At 40.2% G+C, this 24,957-nt stretch overlaps 1 protein-coding gene across 7 annotated transcripts in view; it reads right to left on the bottom strand.

Annotated features, from left to right (window-relative positions):
* The window catches only part of VEZT (vezatin, adherens junctions transmembrane protein), an 83,912-nt gene continuing 58,955 nt past the window's right edge, over nucleotides 1–24,957 (bottom strand). For 4 of the 7 annotated variants that reach the window (XM_043968741.1, XM_043968742.1, XM_043968743.1 and 1 more), the window contains 5 exons: nucleotides 21,203–21,534; nucleotides 19,444–19,637; nucleotides 8,249–8,349; nucleotides 6,369–6,576; nucleotides 1–3,115 (listed from right to left, as the gene is read on the bottom strand). In XM_043968741.1, the coding sequence (XP_043824676.1) occupies nucleotides 2,529–3,115; nucleotides 6,369–6,576; nucleotides 8,249–8,349; nucleotides 19,444–19,637; nucleotides 21,203–21,534 (1,422 nt within the window). In that variant the 3' untranslated portion in view covers nucleotides 1–2,528. Of the gene's footprint in view, nucleotides 4,090–6,368; nucleotides 6,577–8,248; nucleotides 8,350–19,443; nucleotides 19,638–21,202; nucleotides 21,535–24,957 lie in introns of all 7 variants that reach the window. The other 3 variants (XM_043968745.1, XM_043968746.1, XR_006353351.1) reach the window with 2 other exon arrangements.

Raw genomic sequence — 24,957 nt, 5'->3', positions numbered from 1 at the left:
CTGAGGCGGGATTTGAACTCAGGTACTCCTGACTCCAGGGCCAGTGCTTTATCCACTGCGCCACCTAGCCGCCCCAAGAATGTTTTTGAAATTTAGCAGAACAAGCTATCTAAATAATTTCTCCAATCAGAACCACATAAATGAAAGGCATAGGATAAAGTCTATTTTCTGTTTTTTGACAGTACAATCACAACTTGTATGATGAAATGGAAGAAGTGGTGTCTCTGGAGTGCAGGGAGTTGGGTTCCAAACCTGCCTCTGCCCCTTGCTTTGTGTGTGATTGTGGGCAAATTACATAACTGCTGTGGCCCCCAGTTTCCTCTATGCCGAACTGAGGGGGTTGGTCTAGGTGAGCTTGAAGAGTCCTTTCCATCTTTAAATCAATGATCCTTTGGTCTTAAGGGACTTATATTGTATAAGACTAGAAGAGAAGCTACCACCCTTCTTGATGGTAGTTACTGACAGATAAAAAGGTCTTCAAATAATTAGGACATGTACTTTTAGAGAAAAATCCAATTTATTAAAAGAATAATTTATATTGCGACAAAGATGCTACTGATTCTAATGGAGTCATTGTATAATCTAAACATCTGCCCCTTTCGTTTATAGCTTGTTACAGATACACTCTGTGGCCAAGATTTCTCTTTAGTTTTAGGGAGACTGAAGAAATGCCATGTCTGTAAAAACTGTTGGGATATCTTTGTAGCAAAAGAGTCACCTTGTTGAGCCAGGAGGTGTAGAAGTCTAAGTTTTCTCCCTTCTATCCCTCTCTCCCAATCGAGGCAAACAATCACTGGGTAAGGGATGATGGTCTAATGTCCCTCCCCAATAATTTTAGCACCTGTAGTGGCTAATGGACTAGCTGGGAACCAAATAACAGAACAAAGATAACTAGCCAAAATGCTTCTGTTGTTCTAGTCTATATGGTCTATGTAGGGGATATATGGTAAAGTGAAACGGTATTACTATTAAATCTTCAGAGAAGCATAATCACCGACTACTACCAGAGAAGATGACATTCACATGTAACTGAAATGATTTCAAAAGATGAAAGATCAATCTTGGAAACTGTGCAGAAGAATAAAGAAAATTAAGAAAATCAAATAACCTTCCAAGACCCAATATCATGGTTGCAACAAATAACATTTTCACATGAAAATTGTTAACGGTGAATAAAAAAGGGCCAAGTAGGAAAGTTAGCAACCCTTGATTAAATTTTCTGAGAATATTCCACACTGAAAACAAAACCACGTCTAGGCAAACATCAGAGGAAATGGGCAGTAACATTAAGGACGTGTTTCCTAAAGCGATCCTTTTCTAATACCTTGTACCACAAGGAAACAAATGCTGCTCACAAGAGGATGACAAACATTAAAAACTAAGAGAAAAAAGCCAATAGTTTATATGGGAATATATGATGACACAATACATAGAAGGCATTTTTCTCTTAAATTTCATTAAATATTTTTAAGAAAATGCAGCAGGCTCCCAGATATACAGTCACAGTAATTTCCTGATAGGTCCTAGAATTTTGGCCAAAACAAACATTTTACTCTTCCTAAAAGTATAAAGGATCTCAACCATCTGCGTAGAACAGTATGATGACTTTTGAAAACAATCAGCTTCACTTAAACAGTTAAGTAGCAGAATCTGAATGTGTAATTTTATGAAACCCAAAGATAATCTACACTATATCATAATGCCTTTTAACCTAGGGAATAACCAAACTGGATTGTGTTGTTCTTTTGATAGCCAACAGAAAGCAAATTTGATAACCAAAAGAAAGGAAATTAAAGAAATAACATACACCAAGAGAAAAATCAAAAGGTTTTTCACCTAAATGTTACACTAAAAAACCCACAAAAGGTCATTAACCCACCTGACAATTTGCTAATCAATACACACACAAATAAAGAAACATGGACAATCACAAAGGTGGAACTCTAGTTATCTTGGAACTAATTTTCCAACCCCAAACCCTAGGACACATAAATTATATGGATAGTTGGATATTTTTATTTAAACCTATACTCTTGTTCTAGGATTGTAATGAACTAAAGCAATTACAGATGACTTTCCATGAACACACACGTACTACAGTTACTAAGTGCAAAGGTAGTAATAAAGTGGTGGAGAAGGCATCATAACAAATACTCATGTTCTTTTAGTGTGATTCCAATTACCTTTTTCAATCGCAAATTCAGGCCCAGAAATAGGAAGTACACGTTTTGTATTAAAAGTGATAAACTGACAAAATCTTGAAATTGTCTCCATAGTATCAGTCAATGTCATAATAATAAAATAGCAGTTTCCTCTAGGGAGACATATCCCCACATATGCAAGAAAATGGAAACATTCTCCCAATGCGCCATTTAAGAGTAAATAATTTAGATCAGTTTTTCCAACTATGAATTTCTCTGTGAAGCCTTATAAAGTAAACTCCTTACATTCACCATCCCTTTTAATGGAACACTTTAAACTTCTTTATCCAGCTAAGAAACTAAGACAATGTTTCATAAGTGCTGAGATTATATTCCTTTATTTTCTACATTTGTTTCTTTGTTCTTGCTTTCTTCTACCTCGTTTTCCGTTTCTCCTCTCGTTTGCTGTTCTCCTTCTTCATCTTCCTCCTCTATCTCACTATCTTCAAAAGTCTGTTCCTCCATGTTGGTAAACGTGAGAGACCTTGCAGCCACTTGCGCAGCAAGACCAGAAGTGATGCTGAAATCTGGTGCTGGGTGGAGGCGAGCCAGCCTCTCTCGGATGGAGGCCTGTAAAGAGTCACTGAGTGCCGGCTGAAGTGTCTCCACGCCACCCTTGGTGGTGTGCTCAGGCCCATCTTCACTCTCGCATTGGTAACATATTCTTTCTTCAGCCTCTGCCAAACAGCCTGCCTTCACGGCATTGTCTTTATTTGGACAGTCCGAAGGATTGTCACATAAATACTCAGTCCTACTTATTTCAGTGTCATTTGGGGTAGGGTTTAGTTCACTATTTCCCGCTTCGGGGTCACCTTCCCCTTTAGGACCATCCTTTTTCTTATTTGAATTCACAGATGATTCTGAAATATTTATGGGTTCCAATGGTTCTACAGGAGACAAGGGTTTCATCACAGCTTAAAAGAAAAAAAAAGAAAAAATAACTAAGGCAATCTCTTAATGATTGAGGGATTGGGTCTACTAAATGCAAGATCTCAATCTGGATTATAACAAACTTCTCTCAAACAACAAAAAAATCCAAGTTAAGCAAAATCAGGAATACTTAGTGAAATGGTGAAAATTATAAAGCCAGAAACCTTTATAAGCAACATATAAGGAATAGAAAAAGAAATGAACTAAGCAGATGACTAGGATTTTAGAGAGATTAGAGATACGATGTTGCTCAATGCTGAAAATATCCGAAACTAGATTCTCATTGTTTAGAAATAAATAGCATGGCTTTTCCTAATTATGGATCAGAAACAGGCTTGATAGAATAATTTGGAAAACACTAATCTCTCAAATGAACGTATGTTTTGTACTAAAACACAGCGTGGTAAAGATGCAAACAGATAAGCCAGTGACCTGACAAACCCCTGATGAAAACAAAGCATGTGTATGCACGGCACTAAATCCTGCCCTGCTCGTTTTAAACCAATGAAAAACAGAAATATTAACGAAAGAAAATCTGCATTCAAGATCAGCCACTGTACAAAACACAATGCATAGATATGATGGATATCCATACGGCAGGAGAAGTTGTCCTTGCAAGGGAAATGTAGTTTTATTTAGCCCCTCTCGATGTTAGTAGGTAGTGGGTCCCATTGCCAGCAACGGGGAGCTTGCCAGGCAGTCTGTCCTCCCAGCAGGAGGGGGTTAGTACAATACGATCTAATGAAGCATGGCTGAAGACAAAAACAATGTGCTTCTTGAAGAACTGGAGTCTGTTAACTTTTTTTTTTTTTTTTTGCAAAGCAAGTGTCCATTTTCAAAAAAACAATCCCTAAGCTGCAGTCGTTTCACTAGAGTAGCAGCAACAACATAGACAAAAATGGCAACAGCAGGCTCCCGGGGTGGAATTTCCCTTTCTAATTCCATTCGGACTTTACCCCTGTAAGCAGAGATGAAAATAACTCTGGAAGATGCGCAGAAATTTTTCATGGGAAAGCAATTTATGGTACTAGCAGGTTGTTGTTTTTCTATTTCCATTACTATTTGTTTCCATATGCTAAACAAAAGAATGTTATACTTTCAAATGCAAATAAACATCAACAGCACATGCTTAAAAATGACAATCTTATTGCTAGGTCTTTTCCCATTATGGCAGCAAGATAATACAAGCTAAAAAAAGTTCCAAAACGCCCAAGAAAAAGCTGATGGAAGGTGAGGTGCTAAGCTGTTTTTAGACTTCATGGAGGTTTTCGTGACACACCTGAATTAGCCAGTTCCAGCCCGTACCATTTTGTTAGGCTATTGAACTGCTCATTGTGACCTTTTCCACAATGCTAGTGGGAGCGGTGAGGAAGGTCGCTTCAGACAATCTTGTCTTTTAAATTACCGAGAAGATGGAAGGCATCTGACAATATCAAACTCCATCTCGGAGTCTCTCCCTTCTTCCTTCCTCTCTGCCAAAGCTAATCTTCCCACCCCAGAGGTGAGCCTACATAGTGTTTTCTAGTACCTCATTTCACCAATCATTCCTCTATTTTTAACCTCTCTCTGTGGGATCTTTTATTTACTAATAACTTCTCTTATTAACCTGGCCAGTCACCCCCTTAAATTACTGTTCTCTCCAATCAAATTTCTTGGAAAAAGTATAAACAGTGAGCACAGAACATTTCTGCTGTATTCACCTATTTTTCAAACCTGGCTTCCATCTCCCAACTCTATGTTGAATCCATCTGCTCTCTTGAAAGTCACCAATCATCACTTTATGGACTAACCCAGTGGCCCTCTAAGTGTGGTCTACTGACCCCTGGATGTCTCTGAGACCCTTTCAGGGGGTCTGCAAGGTCAAAACTCTTTATTAACTTTTTTTACTAAGCTTTTAATTAATTTTAAAAGTAAATTAATTTTTAATACTAAGACATTTTTTAAATATAGTCAACAATGATAGATATAATTCACATAAACAAAAGCATTTTGGGCCATTCTCAATAATTTTTAAGAGTATAAAGGGGTCCCAAGACCAAAAAGTTTGAGAACTGCTAGACCAACCCCATAAGCTTTTCTCAGACTTGATTCTCCTTTCATGTTCTGTACTATGAGCTCTGTGACATTAAGTATTTCTGGTACTTTTCCTACCCCTCAAGCTTATTTCCTGCAGGCTCTTTTCACCCCTAAATGCAGGTGCTCTTACAAGTTTGGCATTCAGTCCTCTTATCTTCTGTTTCATCCATTCCTATGGCTCCAACTCTCCTCTCAATGCAGGTCAGGTGATTCCACAGTCTATACCTCCAGCCTGAATCTCACTACATTTTCAATGATTTGCTAGACAATTTCACTTGGATATCCCACCAGCACACTTCAATCTCAACTTACCCCAAACTGAACTGCACCATATTTCTGCAAGACCTGCTTCCCCTCCCATAGCCTGGAAACCTGGAAAGTGGTAGTGTTATTGGTGGACACGGAAAATACAGGAGGGGGACTTGAGTGGACTTTTCATTCAGTATGGGGAATCTCCATGGCTCAGAGAAGGTGACAATTTTCAGATTCTCCATAAATATAAGTAGGGAAGTGTCCTTTCTGCCTCTCCAAACATTCTTGGGAAAATCTCAGCTGTAGACAGGATGCTCTGTTATGAGGCTACAAGAATACATTTCTTCAGTTTTGGTTGGGGAAGAAAAAGGGATAAAGTCAATTCTCTTACAGCTCCAGCTTGCAAAGGAGGGTGTAGGGAGGGTATGGATGGAGGCCCCTGACTACAGGTTGCTGGCATTAAGCACACAGGTGACTTCAGAGATCTGATCTCAACTCTTTTTGTTTTGATGGTAAATGAGATTAAAGACCATGTATCTTATACTACAAACGGTTACCTTAACACATGGAAATTTTATGGGATTCAAGACCTCATCCTCATGCCTATAGCTGAAAATGAAGTTATAGCATTTAAAAATCTACAATTCAATGCCTGACTCCTCAACCAAATAATTTCTTAAGTATGAGAGTAATTAGTGAAAACATGTCAACTTGGATTACATATGCAATTATGCAATAACTGTTTTTTTTTAAACTGGGCATTGCAGTACTGCTCATGTATATACATACTGGTAAACCATCAAACTAAGGTCATATTATCATCAAAAAGACTACAGTTTAATAAAGAGACTATGGCATAGGAAAAAAAAGTTTGACAAACTTAAATAACTTTTAAAATTGAAAACTTACCATGATCACTAAAGAGAAGCTGCTTCCATTTTTGCCTCTCCGATTCTGAGGCTTTAAATCCTAACACTGATTTTAATTCCTGTAATACTCTTTTAGATTCTTCCCGCTCCCGTTTCTGCCTCTCTCTGTCTTCTTGGGACAAATAATAAAAGTCTTCCCTTCTGAAATCGCTGTCCATGTCTGTATCATCCACATAAGCTTCTAATTCCTGCAAATATACACAAATGCACTTTACACCAAGGGAGCATTTTTGTTATTCCAAGTAAGCATTTTTTGGTACTCTCATTTAACTTCAATTTTGTGTTTAAAAAGATAGCCATTTAAGTGGACTGATGTCAAGTGAAGTGAGCAGAACCAGGAGAACGTTGTACACAGTAACAGGAACATTGTGTGATGATCAACTGGGAGAGACTTAGCTCTTCTCAGCAACACAATGATCCGAGACAATTCCAAAGGACTCATGATGGGAAATGCTCTCCACATCCAGACAAAAGAACTATGGAGTCTGAATGCAGATTGAACCAGACTGTTTCTACTTTTTCTTTTCTTTTTTGAAGTTTTCCCCTTTTGTTCTGATTCTTCTTTTGCTACATGACTAACGCAGAAATATGTTTACTATACATATATCGTACTGTATCAGATTGCTTTCTGTCTTGGGGAGGGGGGAGGGAGTAAAATTTGAAACTCGAAATCTTATAAGAACAAATATTGAAAACTATCTTTACATGTAATTGGAAAAATAATAAAATACTTTGAAAATTATAAAATAAAATAAAAAGATAGCCATCTGAGAATACTGAGGGTTTGTTTTGAAGTTCTGATCATTAAGAAACCATTTGGGGGGGCAGCTAGGTGGCACAGTGAATAGAGCACCGGCCCTGGAGTCAGGAGTACATGAGTTCAAATCCGGCCTCAGACACTTAACACTTTACTAGCTGTGTGACCCTGGGCAAGTCACTTAACCCCAATTGCCTCACCCAAAAAAAAAAATGCAAAAGAAACCATTTGGGGGAGGATAATATTTAGCATTTTAACAGCCTTAGTTGTGTTCCTCAGCTTTGATGTCACCTTAGAGGCTGGCTGAAGGTCACCAACACTAACTACATAATCGCCAAGCAGTATGACAAAAGCTGGAAAGCACTTGGGGAATTGGTTACCTTTGGGAACTTGAGAGCTTTCCCCCCACAACCCATCTTTAAAACTTTAAAGATTCATTAGGAGGAATGCCAATTACATTCATGAAAAAAAATTAAATCATTGATTTTACACTTAACATTAAATGTAATCATAAATATATTTTTATCTAATGATGTTCCATTTTTTTTTTTTTAAGTGAGGCAATGGGGGTTAAGTGACTTGCCCAGGGTCACACAGCTTGTAAGTGTCAAGTGTCTGAGGCCGGATCTGAACTCAGGTACTCCTGACTCCAGGGCCGGTGCTCTATCCACTGCGCCATCTAGCTGCCCCGTTCCATTATTTTTTAGGACTTCTTTGAAAATGGCTTTTAAAAAGACAGAGCTGTTGAGCTGAAGACTTAAGTTCAAAGAAGTAACAGCTAATTATATTGGCACAGTAAGCTCGATGCGCTCTGTGGGAATTCTGGAGCTCAACAAAGGATCAGTCCAGCCCAGCTCCTACCACTGCAGGAGCCCAGCCTTGGGGCACTGAGGTCATCGACTTGCCTGTGGCCACTGAGCCTATAGGTGATAGACACAGAGGCTACATCCAGGTACTCCTGCCTCCAAAACCAGTGCTGTACTCAGGACACCCAGCACCGCTCTGTGGTAATGACACGGTTTTAACAGCTGTGATGGGGCAGAAATGGATTCTGGCTTTCTACACTCAGGCTCTTAATGAGCACAGATGTCTTTGTTTCTTACCTGCTCTTCAGGTATTGGGTCCTTGTCCTCGATATGCAGTGCAGGTTGTGGCAAAGGTACTGTGGTACACTGTGGGGTTTCACATGCTACTTCAGGTTTGCCTTCAGAAGGGCACATGAGGAAAAGAAATAGGTCATTTGGAATCTGGGTCACCTCTAATGACAAACAGACTCGGGGCATTTCTATGGATCAAAATTCACCTTCCCCCAAACACCAAGGATTTGGAAACTGTCAACCCATGCATTGTGTATGGGAGTTTTTCTTCTTTCATATTTGATGGAACACCTGCAGGCTCAAACATTCAACACTGTTTAGAAAAATCATCAGCACAACATTTAAAATATTTATTCCTATGGAATCAAAGTGCTAGAAAAAAGGATTCTGCTTCACGTTTCTTCCCATAGGCCAAAGCACCCTTCCTCCAGTAACTACATGGATTGGTGATTTCAGAAGCCCTCTCTCTACTAATGCAAATAGCAATCCTCTATGTCTTCTCATTTGGGCAATTCTGGCCCATAAGTTAATATCTGAAAAATGTTTAGCACAACACCTGGTACATAGTAGGTGCTTAATAAATGCATATTCCTTCCCCTTTCTTATTTCTAGCCTCTCAGAGGATATAGCCAACCTACTGGAGAACATTTTTTGGTGCTTTAAATTATCTTGGGAGAGATCAATGAGTTCCATTGATTGTTGTCTTTTATTAATAATACATGAACCTCAACCCTCTTTTCATTCCATTAGAATTTCATACAATGTCTCTTTAGTGCTTTCAAAAGAAAATGAAGGAAACGGGGCAAACTTCTGGGAGGATGGGAAGGTATGGAAGGACTGTAATCTGCATATTGCAACAGACTGCAAGGACTGCAATCTGCAGTCTGTTCAAGTGAATTTCCAAATTGATGAGGTCACAGATCCCTTGGTACATTTACAACAGCTACCACATAAATGAGTCAAAGAGAACAAGTTGCCAGCTATAGAAGCCCACCTTGTACCTTTTCTTCACTGTCCTTTGGGGAGGCTGCTTGTTAGTTCAATGTTTCTAATTTCCTTGATTCCCAACAACAGGACTAGGTCCCACATTATACCGGTGTTAAAAGAGATGTACTTCGGGGCAGCTAGGTGGCACAGTGGATAGAACACCGGCCCTGGAGTCAGGAGTACCTGAGTTCAAATCTGGCCTCAGACACTTAACACTTACTAGCTGTGTGACCCTGGGCAAGTCACTTAACCCCAATTGCCTCACTAAAAAAAAAAAAAAAAGAGATGTACTTCATCAACTGGGGAATGGCTGAACGACTTATGATATATGAATGGGATGGAATACTATTATGTAGTAAGAAGTGATGATGGGGATGGTTCCAGAAAAACCTAGAAGACTTCTATGAGCTGATGCAAAGTGAGGTGAGCAGAACCAGGAGAACAATTTATACAGTAACAGCAATATTCTAAAGATAATCCATTCTGAAAGGCTTAGAAACTCTGATCCACATAATGAGCAATACAATGACCGATCACAATTCCAAAGGACTGATCCATGCTGTCCGTTTAGAGAGAACGGGCAGTCTCAGAGGACTAATTAAAGCATGTTCTAATCTTCCTTCCTATTTATCGTCCTTCCTTCCTTCTTAGACATGGACAAAGAGGAACTTTGTTTTGCATGATTATTAAAAAAAAAGGGCTGGGCTTTTACAGTGGGGAGCAGCTCCTGGCCACAGCGATCAAGTGATCGCTGAGCAGTTTTCTAAATGCTGGAAACCTAACTGCTCTTAGCTCACTACACATCTGCAGGCTGAAGAATCATATACAGATCAACATACATATTCAAATATGCAAACAAAACATGGATAATATAGAAATGTTTTGCATGATTTCACATGTACAACGGATATATTGCTTGCCTTCTCAAAGGGCAGGGGATGGGCAAGAGGGAAGGAAACAATCTGGAACTGAACATTTTTTAAAAGTGGATATTAAAAAATAAGCACAAAGCACAAAAGAGAAGAAATCTGCAAACAGGAGTCAAAAAATACTGTACATGAAATTGTAAACTTTAAAAATGCACACACACAAACTTACAAAGTAGTAAAAAAAATCATCCTGTTACTATGAGCTTTGGGAATCTGATCTAACAAGCACTTTGCCTATGATGTTCAAGAATAAGTGCTAGGGATACAAGAACAAATAAACAGGGCCGATCTTTGTTCTCAAAGACCTTACAGTCTATTAGGGGAAAGCCACATACACAGGTAAGTATATACCCTGCGAGAAAAAGTATTAATCAATATCTTGGGGGGAGGATTGAGTGCTCTCCTCTTCTTTCTTAGTCCTCCTGCCCCCCCCACCCCCCCAAGGTCCGGTTCTCTTTGTAATGCCTTTATTTTATTTTATTTTTGCGGGGCAATGAGGGTTAAGTGACTTGCTCAAGGTCACACAGCTAATAAGTGTCAAGTGTCTGAGGCTGGATTTGAACTCAGGTCCTCCTGAATCCAGGGCTGGTGCTTTATCCATTGCGCCACCTAGCTGCTCCCTGGTTCTCTTTGAAAATAAGGTTACACTGAATCTCTTCATCCTGGTCAAGCCCATCCAACCTTTCCAAGGTTTGCATCAGTTCGGCTAAATCTTCCTGTGCTCTATATTGATCACATTCATAACTTCCTACATCACAGTAATTTTTCCGCTGCACTGACAAAATGGAGTCTTCATCGGCAAAAAGCCTGTTGATTCTCTTCTCCAGCTTTCCCTCAGATACCCTTGGTTGGTGCCCTGACCATTTTCATGAAGGTCTCCCATCTTCAATGCTGAAGAACAGGTCTGCACTGGAAAAAGCAGCTAGCTACCGTGTACGAGTGAGGAAAAACTGGTGTCTTCTTGGTCTTTTTTTTTTTTTTTGTATGAGGAAGGAAAGAGGGATCAAGCATCATCTGTGCTATTTTCTACTGTTTTGGAATCACCCCCGTTTTGAGACATTTTGAAAACCAATGCCTGAATGTCTTTGACACTGTGTTTCCTCCAGCATGGATTTCTTCTGTATTTATTTATGTCTGGCTGCTTTTTCTAGTATGTTCATCTTCAGCATCAAAGCTGCTTCCCTCCTGCAGTATATTAGTCACTGAGGTAGGATAGTCATAATGTGGCAGATCGCTACTGGCAAGCTTTTTTGCTTTTGCTTTTGTTTTTTTAATTTTAATTTTTTCCCAATCTTAATAGTATTTAATTTTAGTTTTTTAGTTTCAGACTTGTTCATTTTAATGCTTATATTACATCCCTTTCTTTCTTTCTTTCTTTCTTTCTTTCTTTCTTTCTTTCTTTCTTTCTTTCTTTCTTTCTTTCTTTTTTGTGGGGCAATGAGGGTTAAGTGACTTGTTCAGGGTCACACAGCTAGTAAGTGTCAAGTGTATGATGCTGGATCTGAACTCAGGTCCTCCTGAATCCAGGGCTGGTGCTTTAACCACTGCGCCACCTTATTTTATTATTTTTTAAACTACAAAACAGAGGCCTACTAAAACACTTTGCTAAAGGCCAAACTAAGACTTTTTTAAAAGTAAAGGGATGGGGGTGGCTAGGTGGCGCAGTGGTTAAAGCACCAGCCCTGAATTCAGGAGTACCTGAGTTCAAATCCAGCCTCAGACACTTGACACTTACTAGCTGTGTGACCCTGGGCAAGTCACTTAACCCCCATTGCCCTGCAAAAAAAAAAAAAAAAGTAAAGGGATATGAATATACTGATTCATGAAAACTGGGAAGAGAGAACATATGCCTAATGAAAATTCCAAAGTCACAGGACCTCAGATTTAGGATTCCACCAGAATTTTATAGAAATGTCTTACATAACCTTCTTTATCTGAATGCCAGTGAATTTCAGACCGTAGCAATAGCAGAACAAAATGACTTAGGTAAAAATGTTCTTCCAAATCTACCTTAAATGTGACGCTCTGATCCTTTATCCAGAAAGTAAATAGTATGTTCAGATGCTTTACTGATTAATACTTTCCAAACAGAAATAAGGTATGCTTGCACTGATTAAACTAGCTTGATTAATCCTGAATGCAGGATCTAGCATCTTATAAGAGGGTAGTTTCAGAAATGTTTCTTACTATATATCATTAGTAACTAATTATACACACTTTCACAGAAAAGGTGACAAATTCCCAACTTCCCACTACTCTCTCACAAGAATTAGGAAGCAGATTTGGGAAGAAGCTTTTAGGAAATATTCAAGACCAACTTATTTACGTGGAATCCAGCATAAATGACCCAAAGAAAGAGACAATGCAGAGAGATTCACTTGGTCTCAAGTTTACTTTTCTATGTTTCATCTTTAATACTTACAGACTGAGCTATGATCGTTTGAGCTTCCTTGAAGATATAACAAAAAACAAAGGAATGATGACCTCTAAGTATATACATGATCCAACATGTTAGTATTTCAGATTACATTTTAATTCTCTTCTGCCAACATTAGCTGGTCCGTCTAGCACTTCTTGAAAAGGTTGGTTGTTTCCCATGTGTCATTGAGAGAGAACAAAAAGGGAACTGATTCTACTTAACTTTTTGATAATGAGAAATATACCACTCCCTGGGGATATTTTGACGGCAAATCACCTCTGAGGGAACTACATATGAAAACTCCCAACTGAGCTCATTCTGAGGTAACATAAGTCGGGGTAAAGAAGATGGTAACAAAAGGCTCCAGTCATATTTTCGGCAGTGCTAAAAGTGCTTTGTCTTAGTAATAAAACAACCTACTTGACCTATAATGTTTCATATTTGAGTTACTCATTATAGGTCAAGCAGGTTATTTCCAACACTGAATACAACCTTTTGCTCCACTGCTGAATTACATATAATGTTTGTAGAAATTACCAATAAAAAGTAAGTAATGAAAAAGCTACGAGGTAAAAAAGGCATAACGTTAATAAGGCAGAAAATAGTTAAAAATATAAATTGTCTATACACATACAATGAGTGGGGCCTACCAGGGTAAAGAGAAATTCTTCTTCTACTGATTTAAAGTTAAATGCAAAATGGAAAAACACTACTATCTGTAAAATCTCTCTTATACCAGATATTCTCTAAATAACTGAGTAACACTGCCATTTTTCTAGTAAAAATTTGGAAATATTTAAGAATATCTTGACAATAAAAATATTTGAAATTTCTGACTTGATGTGGTAAAACAGAGCATGTTAGCTTCTTGGGGCAGGGGACATTATTTATTCATCTTTGCTCCTAGGAGAATACCTTTCTGAAACGGGCATTCAGTAGACATTTGTTGCTTTAATGTGATTTTAGCAGTACAAACACAATATGTTTACTGAAGTAGGAGACCCATCAGCATAAATGTGCAATATTAAGCAGGAAGTAAGGGGGGGCAGCTAGGTGGCGCAGTGGATAAAGCACTGGCCGTGGATTCAGGAGGACCTGAGTTGAAATCTGGCCTCAGACACTTGACACTTACTAGCTGTGTGACCCTGGGCAAGTCACTTAACCCCCATTGCCCCACCCCCCCAAAAAATGAGTAAAAAGAAAAAAAGGGAAGGGGAGGTGAGTTTTTATCTAATGCTGTAAAGAATGAGAAAATATGAGAAACAAGCATGTTTGACCATGAAAACACTAAAAGGGTTACCATAAAAACTTCCCAGTCTTCACTTTAGAAGACAGCAAAATATATAGATACTAATTAAAACTGATCCAAGTGCTCGAACATACTCTTTGTTTCAAAACTCTAAGATTAGATTGTATCAGAGAGAGTGTAAAAAATGTCTGCTAGGCTTCCAGGTTTATAGTTTAGGGAAAAAAATGCATACGTAAAAGATTGTAAATAAATGTTCTATTAAAATATATAGAAGAATTTCCTATAAAAAACGGTAACAATTTATAAGCCAATTTTCTTTGGTTCACCTCAGCAGTACTGGTGTCAAAACTATAAATAATAATTGAATATCTCAAACAAATAATTGGATATTTTCTGGACATTAAAGCTTAACATACAGTACTTTGAGTTATGCCAGATTTTAGGTTATATCTGTTTGTAACAAATTATTTCTGAGGGTTGATGGTATCACAGTAATTACAGGGTCTCTCCACCCCTATATGATTTCAGGGTCCTTTAGCACCCACTTATTACCAAACCTGTCTCCTGAACAACTTGTTAAAAGGCCTGAAATTCCCATCCCAAACTCAGGGAACATTTAATAAGCACTGGGGATAGGACCAAAAACACAAGAAACAACTTTATCCACAAGAAAAGTCACTTTTTAAGATGATTACATCTCTCTCTTCCCATCCTCACCCCCTGCCCCCAGATCAAAATGCTAACATTGACATGAATTCCTATCACACGAGTAGAAAGAGGGGGCCACAGCCTGGCGACACATGAAAGTGACGGAATGGAACTGCAGCTCAAGAAGCTGGGGGGGGGGGCACCTGAGAGTAGAAAGGGCAGAAGGGCACAAGATAGACACTCCCCATGGTCACAGTTTTGCTTAGGAATAGTCCTGAGTCAAATTCTGAGAAAAAGATGATGACTCCTCAAATCAGATACATTAAATTACTGGAGATAAGGAAAGGTTAGAGCACAGATAAATTTTTTTTTTCTAATACTGAACAATTTAGTAGTAGTAGTAGGCCTCCACCAGTCGAGGACAACCATGGATCAGCGCCTTGAAGAGCCACAGGCCACAGTGTGGCTGTGCAGTCCGATACGATAGGGGAGCCGCAGCTCCTGAGTGACTTATAACCGGTAACTGCCACATCCCGTGTTGTATCTACCCCATGAGGAGTAGCTGGAGTGTCCTCTCCAGGGAGCTGGCCTGGGTGGGTCAATATGGAGAACAAGCTGTTGCCCATGCAGTAGGTTTTCCCTCTCCGCGACATTGGTGGATCCAAAGGAGAGGCAGAGCCAATACGGTTTGGCACCAGTGCCACCACAGCAGTTGCCAGAGGGATGTGATGTCCAACATCCAACTGTCTAGGGGACTCCAACTCCTGATTTTTCCTCGGGGTTAACTCCCGAAGCCTTTCCCATATGTGGGTATAGCCACAAGGCAGTGGAGGTTTAAAATCAGGGTTTCCTTCCCTTTAGTAATTTAGTAATGTCATGGTAACATGCTTTTTACTATAATAAACTAAAGTGGATATTGAGTAATTGAGGAGATGAAGATGAAAATGTAGATGAGCCTGGAAAACCCATGGCTATATTTCACTCCATAGAATCTATTTCATTCAACAAGCAGTTGTTAAGTTCTTAAGGGAAGCTAGGTGGCGCCATAGTGCACAGAGAGGCCTGGAGTCAGGTCTTCAAGTTCAAATCTGACCTCAGACATTCACTGTGTCACCTGGGCAAGTCACTTCACCCGATTTGCCTCAGTTTCCTCTTCTATCAAATGAGCTGCAGAAGGAACTGGCAAACCAGTCCAGTGTCTTCGCCAAGAAAAACCCCAAATGGGGTCATGAGGAATCCGACATGATTGAAAATGACTGAACAGGGGGCAGCTAGATAGCGCAGTGGATAGAGCACCGGCCCTGGATTCAGGAGTACCTGAGTTCAAATCCGGCCTCAGACACTTAAGACTTACTAGCTGTGTGACCCTGGGCAAGTCACTTAACCCCAATCGCCTTAATTAAAAAAAAAAAAAAGAAAATGACTGAACAGAACACGGTGGCAAAAATGTTTTTCACTTTTTATATTATATAGTGATACTGCATATTATATATGGTTTATATAACATATTTTATGTTATATATTTATATTGTAGAAATAAAATGAATAAAAATGGTTTTCCAAAGGGAAAAGTAAAGGTTCCAATGTTATCTTTGGCCAAGTGAAGATAGATGAAAGAGTATACTGACTTAATACACCAAAGGCATTCTGGCTTCCACAAAATGTAATCAAAAGCTCCAGGACTAGGGTCAATCAATATATCTAATAGTGAAAATTTTTAGGCATGTTAAAAGATCTGAGCAAATGACAAACTTTTGCCTTAGAGGGAAAATGGTTTACTAATTCTATTTTGGATATAAACTAAAATAGTCACCTCGAAACATGCCAAGGTACTAGTTTCTTGTGACAAATTTATGACAGGTTTTCTGACTATAAACTTATTCAGTTTGGTGAAACATTAAATCTGGTGATACTGAATTACCTGCAGACAAAGTGATGATTAGCAGGAGATGACAAAACCCTGAGTAGTCTTAATAAGGGACTGAGATACGTGAGCCATCAGGGGCCACATGAGTCAGACCAAAATCTCCTACTAACCAAATACAAAAGAGAGAATCTTGATGAGTCATCCTAAAAGTAAGTACAAATCAATCACATCTTAAAAAATGAAAATAGTCAAATTTAAAAGGCAAGGCTTCAATACTTTAATGGATCCATGATCTCATCTGTGTGGATACTCCCTCCTCTGTGTACTTCTTATCTAGGCCTTTTTGTAAATACTTCACAGGCTAGCCATGTAACACATACCGGTGGGCTTCACGTGGTCCTTTTTGGTATTTTGTGGCTACCCTCACTCTTACTACCTAACCAACCTAGCTCCTTTTCTAGTTTACAAAAAAAAGAATTCTGAATGGCTGGCAGAAATAAACAGAAAATAGCACTAATTACACGTTAGATTTGAGTAGATGTGGCTGATGTGGTCTGGGAATGTTGTCTTGAGCTATTTTTCCCCCTTTAAAATAATGTTTCTCTTTTCTAAGTCTTTTACCACCAAGGGGTGGTAAAGAGATCACAAGTCTATAAAATATAATAATTTAGATTCCTACAAGGCATTTCTAAACAATTTCTTTCTTAAACATCATTTAAATAGCCAAAGTTAACATATCCAAAGAAAAACCTCACTCAGAAAGCCTCTCACCTCCAATTACTGAGCCTTTTATATACAGACTCATTAGGGAACTAGAAATCTCTGAGAACACAAAAAAGGCATGTCAAGAGAACCTAATGCTTCCTTCCTAAGTTTGGAGAGGCTTATCACCAGAAGGTTGGGCATTAAGTGATGAATTTTTTGTTGTTGTTGACTGAAACTAAGAAATTGAGAAGTTATGATTTGTGTCAATGGGAAGAACCATGTTAGTGAAAATTAGAGTATTGATAATGTACACACACACACACACACACACACACACACACACTCCTTTCACCTCCCTCAGATGAAGATGGAAATATGTACTACATTTTTACTGTGGAAGGGGTCAGAGAAAAAAATTATTTATGGTAGAAAAGCAGCTTGACATAGTTCTGAGGATAGAAGAGAAAAGAACCCTCAGATAAATGTACTGGAAGGACCTCTTTGAAAATATGTCAAAGGTACAAGTGGGGAATGGGTATGAAGCATCCTTGTTCATCCATCCACTCACATACAAATTTTTTCTGGATTTTAAGGGCTAGAGATGAGAAAATAGAAATCATACAAGTGTTTGGGAATATGAGGAAATTACATATTGTTTGTTATATCTGACTTAACTGTGGACTTTGGTTTTTTTAATCCTGAATTTGACATAGGACACTACTTCTGAGGAGCCCCTGATCTGAGGTTATTTAAGATTTAAGAGATGAGGGGGCGGCTAGGTGGTGCAGTGGATAAAGCACTGGCCCTGGATTCAGGAGTACCTGAGTTCAAATCCGGCCTCAGACACTTGACACTTATTAGCTGTGTGATCTTGAGCAAGTCGCTTAACCCTCATTGCCCCACAAAAAAAAAAAAAAGATTTAAGAGATGAGAGGAAAAGAAAAATGAGAGATTAGAAGAATGAGAAGACACAGTAGCTGCCTGGAGAGGCTGATGACAGAGATTATCTTCTGCTGCCTCAAAGAAACAAGTGAGAGGAGAATCAGAAGGCATGAATAGAGAGAGCTGCCTGAAACCTGGCTGACTGTGGGTGCTTGGAGCTCCCTGGAAGAGTTCTGTAAATGACAGGAGTCAAGCAAAATCCTGCTGCTGAGCTGGATTTAATGGCCTTTAGCCACCTCTGTAGTCAGAGAGAAGGGAAATTCCTTATGGACCTGACTCTAGCACCCTTTCCATCCTGAGGGAGAAACCCCTTTGAGCCCCATAGAACAGATCTGGGTTAGTAACTGCTTGTAACTGAAAAAGCTTAACTTCAGCACCCATCCAGGGAAACAGACCCAGAGACTTAGAGGCCCCAGGCTCAGGGCTGCTGCTGCTTTTCTAAGTAAGCTCAACACTGCATCAGTCACTCAAGAACAGAGAAGGAGCTTTTCCAGCGGGAGAGCAGAGAGGGTTAGAAGAACACTTGGTATAGACCAAAAGGACGACCAACATTCAGGCTTGCAGCCCAGAGCTGTGAGTAGTTCCAGGCACGGGGGCTTCCCTGCTCATCGAGGACTCCTTATCCTTCATGGATAGGATGTGAACTGGGGGAAGGGTGTGACGAAGGCTTGTGATTCTTGCTTCTGTCTTGTGTTTAGTGTGTGGCCTGTTATTACTGATCCCGCTTTCTTAGTCAGGGCTTTCTGTGTAAATGAGCACACTGCGGAGGACTCAGCAGCCACAGTGGCCAGTAGTAGCATATGTCTTCTCTACCCCAACAAAGATCACCCTCAGTATTAGCAGAGCCGAATTGTGTTAGTGGCTGATCCCCAACTCCGGCTTCATCCCTAACGCAGTCAAGTCCCTGACATCTGCCAGCACGAATGCACCCTGGAGTAAGGTGACTAGCCCACAGAGAGAGAAAGGAGACCCAGGTGCTATCATTAGACATCATGTCCAGAGACCATGTTGTCAGAGTGAGTGGGTCAGTACATAAGCAGGCTAAAAGTTTATATGTAGACATGTATATAGATGTATGTACACACTCTATCTATAAAAGAAGGTATATACTTATTGGCCTTGTCATTTTTGAATGCCTCCTTGTAGGGAGAAGGCAAAGATCACATCTTTATATATTCTGTTTGGTTATATCATAATTAAGTGCTCGATAATATTAAATGAGGCTCTTACCCTAATCTATCACTATGTAAAAACCCTTTAGTCAAATTTTTGTCTGCATTGATGACATCACATACATAGGGCAAATTCAACACTGTGGAAAACCAGGAAAATCTACGAAGTCAGCTTCAGCCTGAATCCAGTAAACTAAACTACATATCTGAGGGATGGAAGCAGCGTTAAATAAACAAGACGGCCTGCCTACCAAGCGTTTGCCAGGGAACCTCGCAAACATACCTTTTTTATCTGAATTTCTTCGTACCAGTTTATCTACTTGAGAAAGAGCCTCTTCCCAGCAACTGTTGCTAGCTTGAACTCGAGGCTGGAGCAACTTTAACTTCTGCTCCAGGACTTGATAGGCCTCTGATGCTAGTGCATGTGCTTCCTTCATACCAACAAGCTTTTCAAGTTCATCCTCCAGAATTATAACCCTAGGTAAGAAAAGAAAGCAGAAACAAGTATGTAAACAGGTATGTAAAAGTTTACAAGCACGTAAAAATTGTTCAAAAAGTGTATTCACAAAGTTAAGCAGCACTGCATTGTGTATGACAGTAATCATGATTCTAATATAATCCTATGTTAGCATATATGGTCACAAATGGTCATAACTTTTGGTGATTCAGTACACCCTTCATTAAAAATGCCTACACTCAGGGCAGCTAGGTGGCGCAGTGGATAGAGCACCGGCCCTGAAGTCAGGAGTTCCTGAGTTCAAATCCGGCCTCAGACACTTAACACTTACTAGCTGTGTGACCCTGGGCAAGTCACTTAACCCCGATTGCCTCACTAAAAAAAAAACAAAACAAACAAAACAAAAATGCCTACACTCATAGAGTTCCCTAATGTTGTGTGTGCACTGAAATTTGTGGGGTTTTGTGTGTGTGTGTTTTTTAAAGCAGGGAGAATGTTTCTCTGTCTTGAGACAGAATCTTATTGCCCAGCTTGAAGTTTATAAAGAGGTTTTCAGTTAACTGAAGGTATATATAAAGGGCATGCAAAATTCCACTATGAATGTCAGAGTATCAGTGTTTCTGTGCCAAGCAGAAGACCAGAAAATGCCAACTAGGGGTCCCATACCTCATTCATCTTTGAAGTTTGAAATCAGGTAGGTACTTTTAAAGAAAAGTAGTGTAACGATTGGAATGCCGCCACCTGCTGGAGACTTACTGTAGAAGAGTTCCACCCATGAAGCGAAGGTCTTTGAGGGCAAGACCAGGAGTCTTTTCTTTGGCGTCAGGAAGTGACATTGGGTAGTGGGAGGAAGAAGGAAGAGACTGGCGCTCGCTCTGGGGCTCTTTCCTTTGGACTCTGGTGGAGAGCGGAGCTAGAAATGTGCTCTCCCTTTAATAGATAGGAATCTAGGCCTTTTTCTCTCTCTTTACCAAATTCTTATTCTCCTTAATAAATGCTTAAAAGTCTAACTCTTGCTAAAGCTTATAATTTATTGGCGACCACTCATTAGATATTTTAGACAGTTTAGCTAGAATTTTAGCCCTTAATAGTAGTGAGAAGCTGTTAAATGCTTGAAATAATTCCTTGTTCTGTAATAAAATCCATTCCTTTAAAATGCTAGGAGGGTTTTCTTTTTTTAATAAGTTGAGATTTCAAATCACTTTGCCACAGCGAATTATTTTCTGAATTTGTGGGTGCCAATTTAACGAGCTTAATTTAAAACAGCTAGAAGAATGCTGTTTCCCCTCTTCACTCTTACCTCGTGCAAATTCTCCAATACTGTGTCATTTGTATTATCTGTCATTGTGCCACGTTCCTTCCTAGTCTATCCATTAAAATTAGGCAAGCACCGCTGATGGATGACCCAAAACAGAACAAAATCCTATTTCCCCTCCTACATTTGAGATCATAAACCATCTTTCAGGAACTTGGTTTCAACTTTGCATTCTTCTTTTCTCTAGCCTCTAAGACAAGCTCAAAGCGAAAAAGCCTGTGAATCTTGGACGAGGCCCCTCCCCCCCCTCCTGCAACCCCTGGTACTCACTCATTCAGCAATGCTTTCAGATGGAGCTGGAGGCTGCGCACTGCTGTGTGAAGACTGTTCAGTTCTTTTGATTTCTGCTTCGTTTTTGACAAACGTTGTGCCTCGGACCGATGCTGAGTTTCAAAATATCTATAGAACTCATAGCTGCGCTTCAGTTCTTCCAAACAGGCAGCATGTGCATGAGGTAGACCTTGAGTCACATCATACAGGACACGATGAGAGGAAAGAGTAGGTGTGAGGAAGGGCCCCCGGGGGGCATTCACAGTCGACAGGAGCAGTGCCAGCCTTCGGAAGAACTCTGAACTCTGTCCTACCCAGAGCTGGAACAAAACCTAAAGGAAAGGAGAAAGGGGCTGGATCCAATTTCTTAAAGTGCTCCATGACCAGAGAAAACCTGAATTCAGTTTGCCTTTGATGGGACATTTTTCTGTCTCTGTAAAGAGGGTGACAATTGCACGATTAGCCCTAAAATGGGGCAAAACAATTTTATAGTCCATTCTATAACCATGGCACTTAGGAAATTCTGATGAGAGCACAGCAGGTACCAAGGACACTTTATAACTCTTAGCTCCCACCCCTTAGATCATCTCTGGATACAGGCCATCACTGAGCATAGTCTTTAAGCAAATCAGGGGAGGTGGGAGTCATACTGACCCATCCAGAAAGTCACAAGATTTCTCTTAGACTTCTCCAAATGTACACTTGAGGGGAACAAATCTTTCTTTAAAAGGCACTAAAGTTGCTATGAAAACACCTGTATAATCACTGGGCCAAACTCTCTTCAGGGGAAGCAGGGAGGACCAAAAAAAGTGAAACGTGATGCATGGTGAAAGAGAATGTCTTTATTCCTTCCTCGGCTGGGGCAGACTGGCTGGCATCATACTTGTTTGTTCATTTTTGACAGGTTAATACAGATATTTGGGAAGAGCAGGTCCAAGCAGACATACGGAGAAAGGCAAAAAGAAAAGGGTGACAGGAAGGAGGAATGAATAATGTCCTTATTCCTTTCCCCAACATTGTTTGAGATGAAGTTGAATTTCTTTTGTTTCAATTCACCTGTTTTCCTAAGCAACATTCACATTAATTATGCCATTTTCAAAGGTACAAACACCTGGAAGGGCAGAACAGAAATCTAAGATAACATGATGAGTCAGAGGGACAGGGATCCAGAGAGGAGAGAGAGGGGAGTGATAGACACAGGGCAAGGTGGCAGGAAGTACTAGCTTAAGTATTAGTGAAGAGTACTGGAGTTAATTAACATCAGTGGAAACAAAAGGGATGAGTGTTCACACTTCTGGGCAGAAAGAAGAAACTGATGGGGAATTCAGGAAAACATCAGGAGCTGAGTATGGAGGCACAATTCATAAGCAGAGGATCATAGGTCCACAGACTTAAATCTGGAAGGGGCCTCAAATAACATTCAGTCCAATTGCCTCATTTTACAGATGAGGAAACTGAGACCCAGGGAGAAGTGACATGCCTTTGGTCTCAAAGGCAACCAGTCGCAGAGCTAAGATTTGAGCCCAAGTCCTATGATCCGATGATGCATTCCTCTGCGTTACACAAGGCCCAAGAGACAAAGCCAGTGGAACAGAAGGCTTTGGAGAGATAATGAAGATGCAGAGGAAGGTAGGAAGCACCAAGAAAACTAACAGTGAGTGGTGCGGGGCATGCCGAGAGCAGAGGAATCACAGAGGGCTTCAGAAAGGAGTGTAAGAGCTCGTGAGGGAGTCTGGGGGTGCTGGAAGAGAGGAGCTTTAATTTATTAGCTTGTTCTTCTATCACCTGGTGCCTAAAAAAGAACAAATGAGTCACCGGGTTAAGAGGTCATGGCGATAGCTATTAACGGATAACTTACCCAGAACAGCTCTGGATTAATGCCACTACCCTTAAAAGCTTGAGTAAACAACTCGATGAAGAGTCCTAAAAGTTTGAAACAACTATAGGTCTCAGTATTCCTTTAAATACCATTATCAATTGAACTGCCACAGTATTTCCACTTTAAGAGAGAACAGAAGCAAGAAATATTGCAGAAGAGGGAACAAAAGACCTTAACTGACTGGCAAGGGGGTGGGAGAGAGATGCCAACTGCAAGGAAGGAGTAGAGATCCATTTAGCTGACATGGAGCATGTGAACTACATCTAAAAAGGCAGGCTGGGGCCCAGTCTGGAAGGTTTTTTACATGGCAAGTCAAGGAGTTAGTAGTTCATCCTAGAAGTAGGAGGGAGACACTAGAGATTCTTGGCAGTGAAACGGCCTGGTGAGACGCTAGTGTCTAAGGCATACTACCTACCTACAAATCTGGCATGTTACACAATCAGGAAACAACATAGAGACCCTGGGAGAAAAAAGGGAGCAGTGGAATCCCATAGAACTGGATGGAAGCTGAGACATCATGGGCTCCCAGACTGTTTTTTTTTTTTGAATATTCTGCACTGCCAAGACAGAAGGCTGCCCTAGCAAACACTCATCACATTTATCAGGTATGATTTTGTCAACTGATTCTCAAAAGAAAAGAATGACAGAAAACCTCATATTTATTGTTTTCCAGAGTGAGAGTCCGTAAGTTAGACTAGGAAGGGGAGGCAGGAAATGTGCAGCTGGACACAAGAAGCCAAGCCAAGAGCCTGCCATGGGCTTTCCTGAGAAGAAACATGGGACCTGTAACATAAAAAAGGAAGTTCAGGCCATGTAGGCGTTGAAGGTCCACCTCTAGGCACCCCTCCCCCCCAAAAAAAGATCCTTTGCCATGTTTACTTGTTAAGCATCAGATGGTTGTGTCTCAGTTTTTCCATTTTAATCCGGCAGATCTTCCGAGGGAAAAGATTTCCTTGTGAAGATGACATGTTCTGGATACAGCTGCTGTCACTGGCAGCTCACAAACTCTTCTCACCTGCTGTGGATAACTGCTTCTTCTTTTCTTTTTTTTAATTTTTGGTGAGGCAATTGGGGTTAAGTGACTTGCCCAGGGTCACACAGCTAGTAAGTGTTAAGTATCTGAGGCTTGATTTGAACTCAGGTCCTCCTGATCCAGGGCCGGTGCTCTATCTGCTGCGCCACCTAGCTGCCCTGGATAACTGCTTCTTTTGGTGCAGTGTCTTTTACAAAACGCAATCAGAGCTTAGGTTTATCTGCTCACTTCCAGCATGAAGAGGAGGGCCAAGGATATGGATATTATTCAAATCAACTTGGCCTAAAACATAATGAAAAATAGGTGAGATGAAGGGTGTATGATAGCAAGAGAGGCGTGGCGGAGATACCTTACACATCACAGTCCACAAATGAGATGCTGACCACGTGAGGACAGGGAAGACGAACACTGTGATAGGTCAGATGAAACTGGAGCTTAACAGGCAAAAACAAAAAATGGAAGGAGTCTAAACTCTTTATTTACATCGGAGGCAGGAAGCTAACAAGAGAATTAGGGGGACCATTTGACGGTCAAAATCGGAAAGGTACTGAAGGGTAAAAAGGAGAAAGTCAATGAATTCTTTTCTTTGATTTTTGTTAAACTGCGGAGGAGGATAGGACGATCCTTCCCCTTCCATTTCCCTCACGTTTTGCTATTAGGGGAATGAGAATAAATCCAGGTAAACTTCCCTTTTCATGATGGGACAGCTAGGTGGCACAGTGGGCAGAATCCTGGGCCTGGAGTCAGGAAGACCTAAGTTCAAACTCAGGCTCAGACACTCACTAGTTGGATGACCTGGAGCCAGTCAATTCACCATCTGCTTCAGTTTCCTCATCCGTCAAA

The sequence above is a fragment of the Dromiciops gliroides genome, chromosome 5 (assembly GCF_019393635.1).
Source record: "Dromiciops gliroides isolate mDroGli1 chromosome 5, mDroGli1.pri, whole genome shotgun sequence".
NCBI classification, from domain to species: Eukaryota; Metazoa; Chordata; class Mammalia; order Microbiotheria; family Microbiotheriidae; genus Dromiciops; species Dromiciops gliroides.
Note: the sequence above shows the minus strand (reverse complement) of the source record. Positions and strands in the feature narration are given on the sequence as shown.